Raw genomic sequence first — 19783 nt, forward strand, 5'->3', positions numbered from 1 at the left:
ATAATAGTCATTTTAAAAAATAATGATATAACGATAGTGCAGTTTCCACATTAAGACTTTTGGGACAACCTATAGTTTTGTACAGCTAAGACGTTCCCTGTGACTTTGATCTCATTTCTCACTTGGCTGCACTACTCCATCATGCCCCTGGAACCTCAATGTTGGGATCACCCCATCATCCTGCAAGATCTCATCAAGCTTACTCAGTACTTCACCTCATCACTGATTGAAGGATGGGGTCATGAACTTCAAACCTCCCTCCCTCTCTACCTTCCTTCCTTTATTTCTGGCGATCAGGATTAAGGGACTTGTTCAGGGTCACATACCTAGTAAGTGTCTGAGGCTGGATTTGAACTCATGTCTTCCTGACTCTAGGGCTGTGCAAACATCCTTTTTTTTTTTTTTTTTTGGCGGGGCAATGGGGGTTAAGTGACTTGCCCAAGGTCACACAGCTAGTAAGTGTCAAGTGTCTGAAGCCAGATTTGAACTCAGGTACTCCTGAATCCAGGGCCAGTGCTCTATCCACTGTGCTATCTAGCTGCCCCCTACAAACATCCTTTTAAGGAGAAAACAGACATCTCATTTTTCACCTCGAAGTACTTTTTAGGGACTTCTATAACTTCTTTACCACCTAGTACATTCTTCTCCTCCTCCCCTTTTCAACTGTGTTGTCTTTTCCCCATTGGACGAGATGGTAAGCTCCTTGAGGGCAGGGATTGTCACTCGTTTTCCCAGTCTGACACATAGTAGGCACTTAATAAATGTTTATTGATTGGGGAATGTCTATCACTCGATCAAAGGGACCTGAAATTCACTGGATTCTTTTTAGTATAATTCTGTTCTCAAGCTCCACCAACAATGGAGTGATTCGGGGTCCCTGGGACCTGCATCCTTGACCTGGGTACCAATGCCTGGTACACAGTAGGATGCCTTTTGCATCAACCATGTCGCCCCACCTGTGAGCTAGTGACTTCTGCTTTTCAGGATTTTATTAACGATAGTTAACTATTAATTAATTAGCTACACTGGGCCTCTTTGGTAGTTTTAGACGCGAAGTTCCAGAGGGTTGAGGCAGCACGTAAACCAGGGGTTCTTGATTTTTGAGGGCGTCCTGGACGCCTGGGGCAATTAGCGGAATGTTTTTAAATGCGTTACACAAAATGCATAGGATTACAAAGGGGACCTATTATCTTCCAATACAGTTGTCAAAATATTTTTTAAAAGCACTGTGAATAATCCCTGACATTAGAGAAATGCTTACCACAAGAGAGCCTCTGTTTGCAAGAACCAGGTCAAAGCAGAAGGGCCCCGCCCAGGGGGCGGGAGAGGGAGGGGGAGGAGGAAACGCCCCGCCCTTGACCCAGTGCGCCTGCGGCCCCCACAGCGAGTCACGTGTGCAGAGAAGGATGCGGAGGCCGAGGGGGCGGAGCCCTGGCGGGGTGAGGAGGTGGGGGGGGAGGGGGAAGCGGCAGCCTCCCGTGATGCCCCGCGTCGGGAAGGGGCCGGAACTCCGGGGTGGGCGGCTTGTTGACAACATGGCGGCTGCGGTGGCGGCTGTGGCGGCCGCCCGGGCAGTGAGAGGCGCCGGCGGTGCCGGCGGCGCCGGGAGGACGGAGCCTCTCTCGGGTTAGTTGGGCAGGCCGCTGCGGGAGCCGCCGGCGCTCGCTCCGGCGGGGGGACCGGTCACTGAATGAGGGGAGCCGGGGCTGCCCCGCGCGAGTCCCCCCGCGCCCTCCGCCCCGACCCGGGCCCCGCCATGGCCTTCTTCCGGCGGAAAGGTAGGCGACGGGGCCGGGGCGGGGAGCGGGGCCGGGCTCCGGGCTCCGGGCTCCGGGAGCGGGGCCGGACTCCCGCGCGGTTCTGCGCCGGACCGGGCCGAGCTCGGGAGCGGGCGCGGGCTCCCCTCCGGGCTGACCCCGGCTTTGCACTTGACCCTGGGAGCCTCCTGGGCCCCTACAACTTGGAGGGCTCCCGGAATAGGAGCGCGGGCAGCGGCGGCCCTTGGGTCTCCCGGGCAGGAGACCGAGGGCAGGCCGCCCGCCCAAGGTCGCCCCGGGGCGCTTGGCGCCTGGTCCCCGAGCCCGTGGCGTTTGTCCGGGGGTGCGCGCTGGGGAGACCCCGAGTGACCTTCGGCGGTGCCCGGCACACAGTAGGAGCTTCTGGATCTCGGCTCCGGCTGGGAAGAAGACGCACCTCCTCCGGACGGCGTCCGCCGCCGCCGCCGCCCGGGGAAGCCCGGCCTTTCTTTTTGGAGCTTCTGTGTGCGAAACTTGGCTGTAAATTGTTTTGGAGGAGGCACGACACCCGGGAAGACCCGGGCTTCCTGCCCGCCCGGCAGAAGATGCTGCCCCGCTGCGCCCGGGGCACGGCTCCTCCTCCCGCCTCCAATGAAATCCCAGCCTCCGTCCCCATCCCTATGAATATCTTTCCTACTCCCCACCCGACCGCATTCCCCCCTTACGCGGGTCAGTGAAAAATACAGAACTACTAAAGTGAACTGCCGGAGACCCACCAGCCCCCCGGTAGGACTTTTTCTATCTGCCCTTGTTGTCTTTGCACCGAAATAAAGGATTCCACCAGGTCTCGTAAAGGAATTTGAAGCGTTTTGATAGTGTTGGTCTGGTGGGGTGCGTGACAGCGTTCTGCTGGTAGAGCAGTGGTGAGGAAGACGCGTTTATGCCCCTCTTCCCTCCAGCCCTGTGAGGGGGTAGTGCCAGTATTTTACGGAGAGCTCTTGCAGATGATCCCACCACCGACGGGTTTAAATGTAACAAGGAAGCATGGTCACCCATTTAAGAAAATGTTCACCGAACCCAATCTCTTTGACATCTTCCGCATCCAATCAGTTGCAAAGTCTTATCAGTTCTATCACCATAGCTTTGTTCCTTCTGGCCCTTGTCTCTAGAGCCATCACCTTGCTTAAGACCCTCTTTATCTCTCACCTGAACTGTTGCAACAGGCTCTGAATTGGACTCTGACTTCCTGTTTTCTCTCCTCCAATCCATGCTCTACACAGCTGCTGAAATAATCTTCCTAAAGACCGGGGTCTGGCCACTTAACTCCCCTGTTTGAGAACCTCCAGCGGTTTCCTGTTACCTCAGGGAGAAAACACAAATTCATTAGCTTGGCATTTACAGTAGCCCTCCACCAACTGGCCCCAGCTTCCTTTTCCAGGGCTACTTTACATGACCCCCTTCTCAAGCTATGTTCCGGCCAAATGGCCTCTCCTACCTCCTGTTTTAACACTGTTATCCCCCATTGCACTCCCTTCTTATTTCTGCTTCTCAGAGTCTCCAGCACCCTTCCAGACATAGTTCGTTTGCTGCCTCTGATTCTAAACCATTGGCTACGCCTATAGTTAGTTTCTCTCTTTCTTCAAATATTCATGTTTCTCACTACATCCTTAGTAGAATGTAAGCTCTGCTGTGTGTGTGGGCTATTCGGTTTTTGTTCTGTTTCATTTTCCTATATCACTAGCACCTAGCATAGGTGCTTTGTTGGAGACATGACTAAGTAAACATAGTAGTATTAAAACCAAGATACAACTTTGGTGACTTATGTGCTGAGTGGTATGCTATAGTCTCACTTTCTTATTAGTGGAAATATCCTTTTTACCAAAAGTTTGCAGTCTGCAAATTGATCTTGCTTCCTTTATTAGCATCTGCCCCAATGCCTTATATCTGTATAGGGTTGTATCCTTTTACAAAATGCTTTCACATATTTCCTTTGATCCTTGCAGCTACCCTGTGAGGAAGGTGGCCAAGGTGGCCTCATCCACATTTAATAGCTGTGAAAATTGAGGTACCAGACTTGCACAGTGGCAGATCAGAAATTAGAATCCAGATTAGAATTTTAATTTAGTCATCTTTCTACTTCAGATGTCAACAAATTTTATTGTTTAATGCCTTTTTAGGCACGCCATATTTTTTTCTTTTCTTTTTTTTTTTTTGGTGGGGCAGTGAGGGTTAAGTGACTTGCCCAGAGTCACACAGCTAGTAAGTGTTAAATGTCTGGGACTGGATTTGAACTCAGGTCCTCCTGAATCCAGGGCCAGTGCTTTATCCAGGCACGACATATTAAATGTATATTTTGAGAAGTCAGCCTACTTAAACATATTAATTCTTCATAACTGAAGTAAAGATGACAAGATGTGATCAAAGAGGAAAGTTCTGTGGAGTTGATCCCCGCCCCCCCCCCAACCTTGCTTTATGTCATAAAAAAATAGCCAGGCCTTTTGTTCACAAGTGAAAAGATGCAATTACTGAGATCTCTTTTGTGTTCTATTATTGTATAGAATTATGATGGAGTCAAAATGGGTTTACAATTTCTTCAATTACAATTGACTTCAACAATCTTTTTGCTTTTTGCTTATGATGAAGCTAGTATATTCTTGGACTTAAGGCAGTATTTTTTTTCTTTTTACAAAATTAATTTATTTGCATTGTCTTTCAGTCTCTCTCCATCTATCTACTTATAACATTTTGTTATTTTTAGGATATGGCCTTAATGTGGTTTTAATAATGGTATGTGTGTTCTAATTCTGCTATTATCACTTCACTTGGATGCAAGTCTTTCTACATTTCTTAGTTGTCAGTTTTTTACTTTGTAATAGTACTCTTACAATTATATCATACTACAAGTTATTTGACCATTCCAAGATGAGTTAGGTCATTTTTAGTTTTCGGTGTTATAAAGATGCTATGAATATTTTTGTGCAAATAGGTCTTCTTTACCTTTTAATATTATCTCTAGAATCATATCCCTAGTGTTGGGATTTCTGGGTCAAAGGATTGTGAATCTACAGAGTTTTTATTTGAGGTGCTAGTTACAGTTAAATGTAAGTGATGGGGCAGCTAGATGGCGAAGTGGATAGAGCACTGGCCCTGGATTCAGGAGTACCTGAGTTCAAATCCAGCCTCAGACAATACTTACTAGCTGTGTGACCCTGGGCAAGTCACTTAACCCCAATTGCCCCTCAAAAACAAAAAGTAAGTGATGGCAACATGAGCAGTGTTAATATTTCTCTTTTAATCAAAAACTTTCCCTAGAAAAGTTTAACTCTTTTCTTAGTGGTATTAGGAACAAATGGAATCAGGGAACCAAGCTTTAGAAGGAATTGGCAAAACACTATCACTTAAAATATTATAGACCAAATGGTTGTAGTCTACTCTTACTAATATTTCTGTGATAACAAAACCAAAGGGAAGGGAGTATCTTTTTTTGTTTCCACCTAGAAAATAACTGAATGGTTCCAATTTCTTTATACATTACTCTTTTTACCCTTCCACCCTTTTCTGAGGTGATATTCTCATCTTGTCTTTGAAAGGAAGGCCTTTGTATCCTAAATGGTCTTTGTTTTAGTTTACAAACGAAATTTTTAAGTTTAAAGGGGATCTGGCTTAGGAAATTGCCCTGCCAGGCTATATATAGCCTTATTTAAAACCAAATGTTTCTCTCCCAAAGCAATGCAAAGCATTGTCTAAGTATAAAAAGCTGAGTTGCTCATTCTAATTGTCTTTTTCCATTTTTGCTTCTTGTTGGAAATAGCTGACAAACTGGTATTTCAGACAGTCTTGTGTTAGGCATTTGTATAAATGTGGAGGCCTGGATGGATACCTGTTAGCAGTCATTAAAGATTTAAAATATGCTTTCTTGCTTTGCAGTGTAAAGATTTCATTCTAAGGACTGGTCTTGTTTTATTGACAGCTTTTGGAAGGTTTCCCAGGCCAGCAGTTCATGAATGACCTGCTTGTAGTATTTTGAATTCAAAGATGATTGCACTGGATACATTTTACTTTTTGTTGTTGTTGGGAGAAGGCAAAGGGACCAAGTAATGGAAAACTTTTTTTGAAAATTTTCTATTCTACCTGCATCTGAGATTTTTAGTGTGTCTTCAAAGAGGTTCTTGAAACATAGAGTTAATGTAATTTATGTAACTAAGAAGAATGAATTCTATCTTATGTTGAGTCACCAGATAAGATGGAAGCAAGGTACTGTATAAAGGAAACATTATACATGAACTTTATTTTCTGTCCTGTGAGTAGTATACACACAAGGAGGCTAAAAAACAGTCTGTCTGTTTCGAGGCATTGTTTTGCCCAACTAAATCCAGGAAATGGTTTGATTGAATATTGGCCAGAGTTGAAACTGCATTTTTGAATTTGTCTGCATCATTGCTGATTCAGAAATTGTACTGGAAGTAGATCTTTGAGTAAGTTCATTCATTTAAAGAGATACACTGAAGTTGCTTTCTAAGGTTTGTTTGTAATTGTACTGTTTTAATAGATACATAAATGTTTGCCTCCTGTGTACTTGAAACAGCTATATTATGACAATTGAAATCTTGTTATAACATCTATAAATACATTTTTCTTCGATTCAAGAATCCTACCAATTGTTTGACAGCTCATTTAGTCACAGTATGCAGTCTTTCAGCCTTTGATCTGGTTGCTAAGGAATGTAGTGGTGATGACAAATGTGGCTTAAATGCCAAAGCAAAGTAAGAATATAGTAGAGTTGTGACACTTTGAATCTTTTCAAATGTTGTAATACTTTAAATCAGAGGAGTCAATTTTGTTTGGATGCCATGAATCACTTAAACCTGGGGACGCTTTCAATGTATGGCCGTGCGTTTTAGTACTTTTAATTTTTAAGGCTCTTAGTGGTACATCTAGGCACTTAATTACTGTTTATTGACTGAAGAGGGTATTATAAGCTGCCCCGTGCTGTTATAATTATACTGGCTTTTACTTCACCTTTAACACAAGAACACAACCCAGCTAGGGGCATAGAGTCCATTCGTGCTTAGGACACTGTAACAAATGAATCCTTGAGGAAATAGTAATTGATAGTCCTCCTGGACCCTGCTGCTGTGCTGGTTCTTAGCAGTCCTGAGCAGCCTGGAGGGAAACCATGTGATAGGGTTTTCATCTTTGGGCCTCTGTTGGTCAGGGATTCTGGCAGCTTTTAACATTTTGGCACAGGAATGGTCTGTCCAAGGTCTTGTGTTTGGTGATGTCTTTTAAAACAAGGTTTACTGTAGCTTTTTAAAAAAAATTCCATCACATAAAAGCAAGATTCACGAATAAGAACCAGTGAAAGGGGGTGCAAACAACCTCTGAAAAAACAAACCACAGTAACAAACAGAACATTTTTTTAACCCCCGAAAGCAAGTCAGACAGCACAGAAACAGGGGTTGCTAATGGTGGTGCATGGAATTGTATCCTTTTCTGGGATACACTTGTCCTGTCACTCATGTCTGAGGGATGGTAGTGGATGGTAGTGCTTTCAAGCTTCTCCACCTTGAGTTTGGTTTTCTACCACTATGGTGACATCCTCATGTGTGGGTCTTTCAGCATAAGGTGAAGGGAGTTCAGTCTCTCTCCTCCTTGAGAGGTGCAGTGATGTTAGTGTGAAAGAGAAGGATGGTCAGGGGCTCAGGCCTATTCATTCTGGCTCCACTATTTACTGACCATATCTATTTAAATGGTGGTTAAACTCTTGGAGCCTGTTTGGTAAACTAGGTTTGATAATCCCTGCCTTGGCTTTTCTTATAGGGTTATTGTGAGAATAGGAGGATGTATGGAGAAACACTTTGAAAATTATTAAGTACATTTTTGTCCAAAAGGGTACTTGATATCTCTACCTTAGTGGAAGTCATGTGGGTGCACCTCTTTTACAGTCCTGATGCTATTGCTCATCTCTGTGATTAGCTGAGTGTGGGTTTGGGGGAGGACTTGTTTTGTTTTGTTTTTCAATGCTTAACCACCAAGTGCTCCAAATGACAGCTGTTTTGTACTTGGTTCTAGCCCTTTTAGAACTTTTGGGATATGATAAATAGATGGTAAATCTTGGCCAAAAGATGAGGGAGGGATATTTATTACGTCCTGTCATATCCTAGTAGGCTTCAGCCTTCCAATTAAACTACCATCTTTTAAAATTCCTGTTTAGGATGTTCTGCTTTTAGCTTATCTGTAACAGAATGCAGTGAATAAATTGAGATTATACTACTAGTCTCTCTAGTCTCCTAACCAATAAGTATTTGAGGGTCTCTTATGTTGTGAGCATTGTAGTAAATGCTATAGAGGAGATACAGAATAATTCAGATGTGTGGAGAGAAGACTCCACACATGAAAAAGTGGAAGAGGCTAAGGACAAGTCAGCTGATCACCAAATGTCACTCAATCGCTATTTTGCAATATACAAGGGAATTAGAAAGTGCTGAGGCAGTATCTGGGTATTGGAGCGACAAAAGGCCATGGAATTAACCAGACAGAATTCACCTTGGGGTGTGAATTTGGAGGTGGCTCTCAAGACAACATGAAATTTGTAAATGGACTAAGATTAGAAAGGATTTGGGGGGAAGAATGGCCTAGGCAAAGGCATGGATATTTGTGAGCCAGTTCATCATTCCTTGGAGATGATAAGCCAATTATTTCGGCTGAAACTGAGAGATGAAATGTGAGGGAATAAGAAAGCTTGCGGTTGAATTGTTACCTGGGATAAAGGACCTGAAGGTCAGAACAGGAATTAGGATTGGACTTTATATAGACTGTAGGAAGCCCTTGTCTCTCCTTGGGCAGAAGAATGATGTCATAAAAATGCTGCTTAAAATAGCTGGTGTTGGTATAGAAGATGTTTCAAAGTTGGTCTTTCAGCTCCATGAGGATAGAGAACATTTCTTACTTTTTCATGTGACTCCCTGAGTATTCTGTCTGCCATTGTGCCTTGTACAGATAGGCACAGTTAGGTCAGCTATAACCTGACATACACACATCCCCCAAAACATTGAGAAATAAAAACCACAGAGCTTATGGGGAAAGTGGAATTACAGGCACAACATTGAAAAACTTCATCAGTAACACATAAAAAAAGATAGAATTCTAATAAAAACTAACATTTTTATACATCTTTAAATACAGTAAATGGTACCCCTTTCCCCCAGCCTTCAAAAGTAGTTGGGCAGGCCTAGTGGAAGGAGATGAGGTCAGTCTAGTTTCATACTAGCCCTTCTCTAATTACAGCTCCTATTGCCCCAGAATAAATACAATAAATGTGGCACTTTACTTTGACAAAGACCTGAAATTTGCTTGAGTGGGCTTCAGAAGGGTGGCAGCTCAGGAGTTACTGTGAATTGGGGCATTTATCTGCAAGGAAGAAATTGCAAAGAAGCAAACTTGAAATTGGAACAGATATACACTTTTTGGGGAAATGTATTATAGCAGGACTGATTATATTCAATATTTGTTGAGTAAATGGAGGAGGAGAAACTCGGAGAGTACTGTAAGTATCCAGGCACTGTGTAATGAGGGTGTTATAAAAATGGGTAAGAATGGGGGAGTTGGGGAAATATATAAGCCTTTATAAAATAAAGCCTTTAAGTACTTTAGTGATTTGGAGAGAGTAACTGCATATGGATTCTGGCTCTTAACACTCTCCGGAGTGACGGTGTTGTATTTAGGGCATGTTGCCCTGTCTTGAGATCCTGAGTCCTGTAATGGATTCATTAACAAGCTTTGACATCTTCTCCCTTCTCTCCCCCTCATTAAAATATTCAGAAAGATGCCATAGCAAAACTGTGATCACAGGATTTATTTTTAAGTACTCTAACTATTAATGGAAAGATTTGAGCTATTCATTCCCTTAGCCAACTTAACCTATATTTAAATAGTTCATCTTTTGAACCTTAAAAGTAATTAATATAATACTTAGAAAAAAATCTTATCTACACACATATATTTCATCCTTTAAATATGTATATCTCATATATGTACATATTGCCTACTCTTCCCTCTCCCCTAATAGAGTATAAACTTGCTGAGGGCAGGTAATGGCTTTGTTTTCCCTAGTGCCTAGCACATAGGTATTAAGATCTCTGGCACATTTTTTGCTGCAACCTTCTTCCCCAGACTTCAAGTATTTTTATTTTATTTAAAATTATTTCTCTTTTTTCTTTCTTTTTTTTGGGGGGGGTAGTGGTGCAATGAGGGTTAAGTGACTTGCCCAGGGTCACACAGCTAGTAAGTGTCAAGTGTCTGAGGCCGGATTTGAACTCAGGTCCTCCTGAATCCAGGGCTGGTGCTTTATCCACTTCGCTACCTAGCTGCCTCCCACATTGTTTTTCAAAAAGTTTAAAACTAACGATGCCATGTCAGTGGAGCTGTATGATATTTTATACTTTATTTTGGTGTGTCCTTAGACACCTCCACGGGGGAACGTGTGATAGCATCTATCTGGCTTTGCAGTTTGGGGAATGAAGATAAATATGTTTTACTATTTCACTACTTCATGGATATCTAATTTCATTGTTGTGAGTGGTCTTTACATTTATGCAGATTGTAGTTACGCTATGATTTTGTTGGTCTTTGAAAATTGTTGAGGCCCCCAAAATTTTCACTGTGGCTAATGTGACTGAGCCTCTTCATTTAGCCTAACTTAACAGCAAACATACAGGCCATCAATAAGTATGTACTTTTGATGACTTTTGACAGAACAATTGTTTTCTTTTCAGATATCGTATATAAGATTTGTGTGCTACTGTGGGGAGTTGGCGTGTGTTTTTTATATGCCATCTAGCATGTGGTGGGAGCCAATATTTCTGTGTGTATATTTCATTTATTTAATATGCATACTGGTCAGTTCTCAGTATGTTGGACTTTTGTTCAATTGTTTCAGTCATGGCTGATCTTCATGACCTAATTTGGGGTTTTCTTGCCAAAAGTAGTTTGCCATTTCCTTCTCCAGTTCATTTTACAGGTGAGGAAACTGAGGCCAACAGGGTGAAATAACTTGCCATGGGGCAAAGAACTAGTTGGTGTCTGAGGCCAGGTTTGAGCTCGGGTCTCCCTGACTCCAGGCCACTGCACCACCGAGCTGCTCGCAGAGACTGTACCAGGTGACCTTTGAGTTTCTTCTAGCTCCAGATCTTCTGTGCCGAAAAGGCTCCAAGTGTGGCCCATAAAACAGGTTGTGCCTCCTGAACACAGAGGGCCCGACCAGCTGATGGTAGGTTCTTAGTTACGGCCGCCCACCGCCAGGTACAACCATAAAGTGGCCTTCAGCCCTGGCAGAATAGAAGGTGGCCATTGCGTTCTTCAGAAAACAGAGGGCGGACACAGGCTGCTAGGAACTCCCAGTCTTTAGACAGTCCTTGTGATGTCAGAGGGACATGAGAGGTCTCAGTCTCGCTTTTCGGATACACTCCCTGTGTTGAAATTGTGGCAGGACATGGATAGGCATGGATGGATCATATGACCTGCGTTGTTGGAGGAAATGTGCACATTGATTCTCATCAGTGATCACAGATCTCTTGTGTTTGTTCTCAGAATTTGGGTGCTGATTGAAGTGGTCGATGCAGGGTGGTTTTCCAGGGAGCTCAGTCAGACTCGTCTTCCCTTCTTTCTGTTAGTGCTTTACCTAGAGTTACCCAAACCAGTTTGTCTGGCTTTGGTCATTTGGACATTAAGTTCCCACATAAATGGCCGTATCAGTGCCCATTGCCAGACTCTTTACCTTTCCTTTTTCTCACTATCACTCCTTCAGCCCAACAGTCTGTTGCTCTCAGTCAGGTATCTATCCTCTGAACCCAGCCCTGCCCGGCTCCTTACCATATTGCTGGTCACCATTTTTGTCTCACCTGACCTGTTCACTGTAGCAGGCAGCTACTCCCTGGCTGGGAAACCTGGGGGTTAGAAACCTCTTCCTTTGTAGGAAGGAATCTTTTTTTTTTTTTGGTCTTTTTTTTATTGAATAGAATTTTCCAAAATATATGTAAAAACAAATTTTAACATCAATTTTTTTTTTTGGCGGGGCAATGGGGGTTAAGTGACTTGCCCAGGTTCACACAGCTAGTAAGTGTCAAGTGTCTGAGGCTGGATTTGAACTCAGGTACTCCTGAATCCAGGGCTGGTGCTTATCCACTGCGCCACCTAGCTGCCCCCTAACATCAATTTTTTAAAAAATTGTGTTCCAACTTCTCTTCCTCCTCCATTCCCACCCCCCACCCAACAGAACTCAAGCATTTCAAAATAAGTTATACATGAGTAGTCATGGAAAACATTCCCACGTTAGCTAGGTTGTGAGAGAAAACAATCAAAAACCCCCCAAAACTTCAGATTGAGGAATTGTCAAAGAGAAAAAAAAATGTAGGAAGGAATCTTAGCGCTTTGGGGGGAAGCTAGAGAGGAAGATTGGGATGAGGAGGAGGAAGGGGGGGATCTAAATTCTTATTTTTGAGTTAGGTCCACTTCTAGTTTAATACCTTGAGCTCTAATTGACCCATACACCTGCCCAGGGGGGGTGTTTTCCTTTGCAGAGCTATCTCTGCTCTGGGGAGGGCTATGAGGTATGTGTACTTTGTATTGTTTTCTAGCCACCCATGGAACATGGGGCTTTATTTTCAGATGTCTGAAACACTGTCTATCTTCTGTTCTACTGAACATTGCTGGTTAAGTCATAGGACTGTGCTCTTGGTCCATTACAGATTCATGTTAACGAACTGTCCATCTTGATCGTCAAATATTGGAGTCAGTGACTTAAACTTACATCGTTCTTCCCTGGTTTGGGGCAGACTCTATGAAAGCTTCAACCAATAGAGGTAGAGATTGTATAAAAAGTGATTGTATAGAGGGGAAAAATGTCATGGCCAGACTCTCCCATAATGGAAAGGCCTAACTCTGGAGTTTACATCCTCCCTGTTGCTAGACAACAGTCAAGAATGTTGTCAGGGGGATTCTTGGTTCAAGGATGGGTTGGATTAGATTGGATGCCCTCTTACATCTCTGCCAGCTCTTGGGATTCTGTAATTTTATATAATTCTATTCAGTTATATGAAGGAGTACATGACGATCATATCTTTTCCTTCCTTCCTTCCCTCTCTCCTTTTTTCCCCTCCTTCCTTTCTCTTTTTCTTTCTCTCTTTCTCTCTCATTTTCTCTTTCTCTTTCATTTTATTAAGTGCCTGCTAAATGCCAGGAACATACTTTTTCCTTTTTTTAATCATAAAAGTATTTTATTATTTTCTAGTTACATGTAGAGATAGTTTTCAAAATTCGTTTTTACAAGATTTCTAGTTTCAAATTTTTTTCTCTCCCTCCCCTCCCTTCCCCCTCCCCAAGACAGAAAGCAATCTGATATATGTTATTATGTACAATCACATTAAACATATTTCTGCATTAGTCATGCTGTGAAAGAAGAATCAGAGCAAAAGGAAAAAACCTCAAAAAACAAAACCAAAAAGAAGTAGAAATAGTATGGTTCAATCTGCTTCTAGATTCCACAGTTCTTTTTTTCTGGATTTAGAGAGCATTTTCCATCATGAGTCCTTTGGAACTATATTGGACCATTGTATTGCTGAGAATAGTCGAGTCTATCACAGTTGATCAACACACAATGTTGTTGATACTTCAGGGACACATTAAAAAAAAAAGATAGTTGGGGCAGCAAGGTGGTTCAGTGGATAAAGCACCGGGACTGGATTCAAGAGGACCTGAGTTCAAATCCGGCCTCGGACACTTGACACTTACTAGCTGTGTGACCTTGGGCAAGTCACTTAACCTTCATTGCCCTACCAAAAAACAAATAACAAGATAGTTTCTTGTCCTCACGGAGCTTTCAATCTGAAAGGGGAAAACAACTCGTGAAAGGTGGTGGGGAGGACCCATTAAGGTACTAGGGCAAAGTGGAAAAAAGTAATCAGAGTTCCAGAGTAGTGCAGCCAGATTGAGAAATAAGTCAGAGGGAAACTTGGTCTTCTAGTCTGTCCTTCCGTCCGTCCTTCCTTCCTTTTCTCTCTCTCTCTCTCTCTCTCTCTCAGGTAATTTTATCAAACTTGAAACTTTATAGCAGAAAAGGCACATGAATTCCTGAAGTAGTTCTACATGTCTGTTTGTCTCTGAAAATTAAAGGCTCCATTTATTTGAATCAGCAGATGGACTATGGCCATCCATTTAGTTCGCAAAGCACAGTATTTGAATTCTGTATTTTACTTCAGCTTGTGATAATGGCTCTCTCTCTCTCTCTCTCTCTCCTTTTTTTAATAAACAGTGAAAGGCAAAGAACAAGACAAGGCCACAGATGTAAAGGCAATTAAAGGTAAGGTCAATCAAGTTTCATTGTATTAAAAAAATGTGTATAATACATTGGTCATATAGAACATTTTCCACCTTTTTTAATTGCTCATACAAGTCAGTTTGTCTTTTTTTTTAAGTATATTGATGTCGTTTATTTATACATCACTTTGATTTCCAAATATGTCCCTCCCCTCCCCCTCTCCAGAGAACCATCCCTTGTAACAAAGAACACCAAAGGAAGAGGAAATAGAAGAATTGAGCAAAACTCAGCAGCCAGTCATGGTTCAAGTTTGACAGTTTGTGACATGTCTCCTGGGACAAGCTTGGTCGTTATAGAGACAGTTCTGGAGTTATCATTCTGTTTACTTCACTCCAGTGTTCATCCAAGTCTCCCCGTGCCTTTTTTTTTTCTTTTTCTTTTTTTAGTGAGGCAATTGGGGTTAAGTGACTTGCCAAGGGTCACACAGCTAGTAAGTGTCAAGTGTCTGAGGCCGGATTTGAACTCAGGCACCCCTGACTCCAGGGCCTGTGCTCTATCCACTGCGCCACCTAGCTGCCCCCATGCCTTTCTGATGTTTTCATAGTCATCATTTCATGTGGTGCAGTAATATTCCATTACAGTTTGCCACAATTTGTTTAGCTGTTTCCCAGTGGACATGCATCTACTTTGTCATCCATGCTTTATTAAAACAAAAGGTGCTACTCTGAATATTTTGGCATATATGGAACCTTTCTGCTTCTGATCTACTGTTGGGGGTGGGGGATGGGAGTAGGAACAATATACTTATTAGCAATGGGATCTCTGATTCAAAGGGTATGAGTGTTCTGATCACTCTTTTTTTTTTTCTTTTTTTAGTGAGGCAATTGGGGTTAAGTGACTTGCCCAGGGTCACACAGCTAGTAAGTGTTAAGTGTCTGAGGCCAGATTTGAACTCAGGTATTCCTGACTCCAGGGCCGGTGCTCTATCCACTGTGCCACCTAACTGCCCCCTGATCACTCTTAACATAACTCCAGTTTGCTTTCCAGAATCGTTGGACCAATACACAGCTCCACCAGCAGTGTATTGGTGTTCCTATATTCCCTCCAGCATTGATTATTTCCATCTTCTGTCATTCTTCCCCATTTGCTGGGCTTGAGGTGAAATTTAAGAGCTATTTTAATAGTGGCTTTAAAAAAGCTCACTTTTCAAAAAGTTATGATTTTATTACTATGCATACTTACCGATGATGGCAGTAGGAACCCTTACTACCTTAGATAATGCTCTGTTATTTTCTGTGGCCAAAAAACCTCAGACAACCATTCTTCTGAGGATAATTTCTTTTGAATTTAGCTAAGCTAGTCTTTGGATGACAGACCATACTCCAGCTTATAGCCTTTATATTAGGGGGCAGCTAGGTGGCGCAGAGGATAAAGCACCTGCCCTGGATTCAGTAGGACCTAAGTTCAAATCCGGTCTCAGACACTTGACACCTACTAGCTGTGTGACCCTGGGCAAGTCACTTAACCCCCATTGCCCTGCCCCCCCCCCAATTAAAAATAAATTAATAAATAAATTTAAAAGCCTTTATATTAGAGTGTGGGGCTTGCCAGAGGGTAGGCTGTACTGCATGGCCTTGGAGAAAATAAGATTCCTTCCATACTAGCATGAAGCATCTGAGTAGGACTTTTATGGAGGAATATTATATTTAACCTTTATTTTAAATTTAAAATGGTATTGAAAAGTACATTTAGAACTCACTATTTGACAAATATTTCTGGGAAAACTGGAAAGCAGTTTGACAGAAACTAGTATATACCAGTTTCTATCCCTAGAGCAGCTAGGCCTAGAATCAGGAAAACCTGAGTTCAAATCTGCCTTTAGACACTTACTAGCTATGTGACCCTGGGCAAGCCACTTAACCCTAATAGCCTTTGTAAAATAAGCTGGAGAAAGAAATGGAAAAGCACTTAGGTATCTTTGCTAAGAAAACCACAAATGGGGTCATGAAGAGTCAGACATGACTGAAACAACTGAACAACAACAACAAAAGGTATAGACCAACATCTCACACATATACCAAGATCAAGTCAAAATGGGTATGTAATTTAGACATAAAGGGTGATATAAGCAAATATGGGGAACATGGAATATCCTACCAGTCAGATTTATGGATAAAGGAAGAATTTATGACAAAACAAGAGGCAGAGAACATTATGGAAGTAAAATGGATAATTTTTATTACATTAAATTAAAAAGATAGGGGCAGCTAGGATAGAGCACTGGCCCTAGAGTCAGGAGGACCTGAGTTGAAATTTGACTTCAGACAATTACTACTAGCTGTGTGACCCTAGACAAGTCACTTAACCTCAATTGTCTCCAAGGGGAGAAAATTTAAATAAATTTAAAAGCATTTGTACAAACAAATCCAATATAGCCAGTATTAGAAGAAAAGCAGAAAGGGGGGCGGGGGGATTTACAGTAAGTTTCTCTGATAAAGGCCTCATTCTCAAAGATGTAAAGAACTGAGTCAAATCTATAAGACTACGAGTTATTCGGCAATTGATAAATTGTCAAAGGATATGAACAGCTAGGTTTCAGAAGAAGAAATCAAACCTCTCTATAGTCATATAAAAAAAATGCCCTAAATCACTATTGTTTAGAGAAATGCAAGTTAAAGCAACTCTGAGGAAATACCTGACATCTGCAGATTGACAGACATGGCAGACGAGGTAAATGACGAATGCCGGAAGTGATGTGGAAAAGCCGGGACACTCATGCTCGGCTGTTGGAGTTGTGTATTGGCCCAACACTTTTAGAGGAAATTAGGAACTGGACCCAAAGGGCTATAAATCTGCACACACCGGCTCTTCCTGTGGTGGCCAAGAATTGGAAACGAAGGGATGCCGATTAATTGGGGAATGGCTAAACAAGCTGCGGTACATGACGGTGATGGAATATTAGTGCACTATAAGAAATGACAAGCAGGATGGTTTCAAAAGGCCTGGAAAGATCTGTATGAACTGATGTATAGTGAAGTGAGCAGAACCAAGAGAATATTGTATAGAGACAGCAATATTGTTGGATGAAGAACTGTGAATGACTTAACTACTCTCAGCAATACAATGAACCAAGACCATCCCAAAGGACTAATCCACCTCCAAACAAAGAATTGATATTGATTGAACACAGACTGAAGCAGGCTATTTTTCACTTTCTATTTTTTTCTTTTATTTGAGTCTTCTTATAAAAGATGACTAATATGGAAATATTTTACATAATTTCACATGTATAATCTATATCTGATTGTTTACTGCCTCAGGGAAGGGATGGGAGGAGGGAAGGATAGAATTTGGAACTCAAAAAAAGTAAAATAAAATTTAAATGGGGGGGAGGAGGACTGTGCACACCCTCTGACTCAGAAATGCTACTACTAGATCTGTATCCCAAAGAGATCAAAGGAAAAGGACCGATATGTACAAAAAAGTTTTAGCAGCTCTCTTTGTCATGGCAAAGAATTTGTAATTGAGGAAATGTCTATCAATTGGGGAATGCCTGAACAAGTTGTGGTATGTGATTGTGATGGAATACTATTGTGCTTTAAGAAATGATGAGCTGAATGGTTTCAGGAAAAACCTGGGAAGACTTATATGAACTGATGCAAGTGAAGTGAGTAGAAGCAGGAAAACATTGTACAGTAACAACAGTATTATATTATGATCAACAAGTAAATAACTTAGCTATTCTCAGCATATAGTGATCTAAGACAGTTCTGGTTTTTTTTGTTTGTTTGTTTTTGGTTTTTTGTGTGTGTGAGGCAATTAGGGTTAAGTGACTTGCCCAGGGTCACACAGCTGGTAAGTGTTAAGTGTCTGAGGCCAAATTTGAACTCAGGTCCTCCCGAATCCAGGGCCGGTGCTCTATCCACTGCGCCATGTAGCTGCCCCTCTAAGACAGTTCTGAAGGACTCCTGATGAAAAATACCATCCCCCTCCAGAGAAAAAATTCTGAATCAATCAAAACATACTTTTGAAAAAAACTTTATTTTTCTAAGGATATTTTTATCAGTGTTTTCTTTTGCCATGTGCCTAATATGGAAATATATTATGCACGACTGTACATGTATAATATATATTAAATTCCTTGCCTTCTCAATGAGGGGTGAGGAGAGGGAACAAATTTGGAACTCAAAATTTGAAAAAATGAATGTTAAAAATTGTTTTTACATGTAATTGGAAAAAATAAAATTTTAAAATAAATAAAAATAAAAAGTACATTTAATTTTTAATTTTTATTTTTTTGGTGAGGCAATTGGGGTTAAGTGAGTAGCCCAGGGTCACACAGCTAGTAAGTGTCAAGTGTCTCAGGCCGGATTTGAACCCAGGTCTTCCTGACTCCAGGGCCAGTACTCTCCACCACCTAGCTGCCCCAAGTGCATTTAATTTAAAACTAATCGGGTTCAACTAAATTAGATTATTTCCAGTTTATCCTGTATAAATCTTGTCTGTGCATTGTTGTTTGCATGTTACCTCTCATTAAACTGAGCTTCTTGAGAGTAAGGCCTTTTCTTGGCGCTTAGCAGAGTACCTAGCACATTTTAGGTGCTTATTAAATGCTTGTTAACAAATGTACATTTAGCATTCTACAACTTGGCCAGCCCATTGGAGTTGTGCTCACAGAAGTAGAGTTTGAATGCTTGGCAGTTCACCTCTAGAAAGGACCTCAGTGTCCAGTATTCACTTTGTCAGGTGATCTTTAGAATCTTCCTAAGATAATTCAAGTGGAGACGCTTCAGTTTTCTGGCATGGTTTGTTATATGGGACGGTTCTCTGTGAAGGGGAGAATACTGAGGGAAAGTATGGTGATATTTTTTAAAAAGGAAGAAAGAAAGAAAGAAAGAAAAACCTTTTAAAAACAAAAAACCCCAAACAGATATACAAGCAAAAAGGCACTTACTGTGTGCCAAGTGCTGTGTTAGAGACTGGGCATACATTTACAAAGAATGAAACCACCCCCACTCACTACAAGCTTTCATTCTAATGGGGTGAGAGAACAAATACTTATAAAAAGGAATACGGCTTAAATATAGAGTTAGGAGATACAAAGACGTGCAGAGTAATTTGGGAAGAAGGTCACAAAAGAAGTGCAGAGTAATTTGGGAAGAAGGTCACACATTTGGGAGGGGTCACAAAAGGCTTCATGCAGAAGAGGGCACTTGAACTGCATCTTGAAGGAAGAGAGGAACTTCCCAAGTCAGTAGCTGTGGGAGTGGAGAGAAGAGGTGGAGGCAGGAGGTTAGGGTGGGATAATGGGTTGGGCCTGTGAGGTGAAGGAGAGCGGGGAGTACAGGAGAACGCCAACGATGTTTGTCCTTCTGTGCTCAGAGACCAGATTGGATTGAAGGGGAGCCCAGTTGGGCTAAGTCATCAGCCTTACTCTTTCCTCCAGAGCCATCAGAGCCCAGGGACAAGAAATTACAGCCCCAAGATGCTGGGTGAAGGGGGTGCCCTTGACAGCAGTGGGGAATTTTGGAAGAGGGAGTTTGGGATTCGAAATGATAGGTCGTTGGCGATGAGGGACTGGGGCTCCTAGGACTGAGCCTGGACGTACACATGCACAAGGATGCGCACATGTGTGGGAATCATCTTTGCACAGAAGATGATTGAACTGTTAGGAGCTGATGATACCAAGTACAAATGTAAAGAGAAGAGGAACCAGGGCAGAGCCTGGGATGAA

The 19783-nt window shown here is 42.1% G+C and overlaps 1 protein-coding gene across 1 annotated transcript in view; it reads left to right on the plus strand.

The window, feature by feature from the left end:
* Nucleotides 1–1524: 1524 nt before the first annotated feature.
* The window catches only part of AKAP10 (A-kinase anchoring protein 10), a 59532-nt gene continuing 41273 nt past the window's right edge, over nt 1525–19783 (plus strand). Inside the window, 2 exon segments of the mRNA XM_044005310.1 lie at nt 1525–1778; nt 14044–14091. Of these exon segments, the coding sequence (XP_043861245.1) occupies nt 1691–1778; nt 14044–14091 (136 nt within the window). The 5' untranslated portion in view covers nt 1525–1690.

Source organism: Dromiciops gliroides, chromosome 4 (assembly GCF_019393635.1).
Source record: "Dromiciops gliroides isolate mDroGli1 chromosome 4, mDroGli1.pri, whole genome shotgun sequence".
Classification (NCBI taxonomy): Eukaryota; Metazoa; Chordata; class Mammalia; order Microbiotheria; family Microbiotheriidae; genus Dromiciops; species Dromiciops gliroides.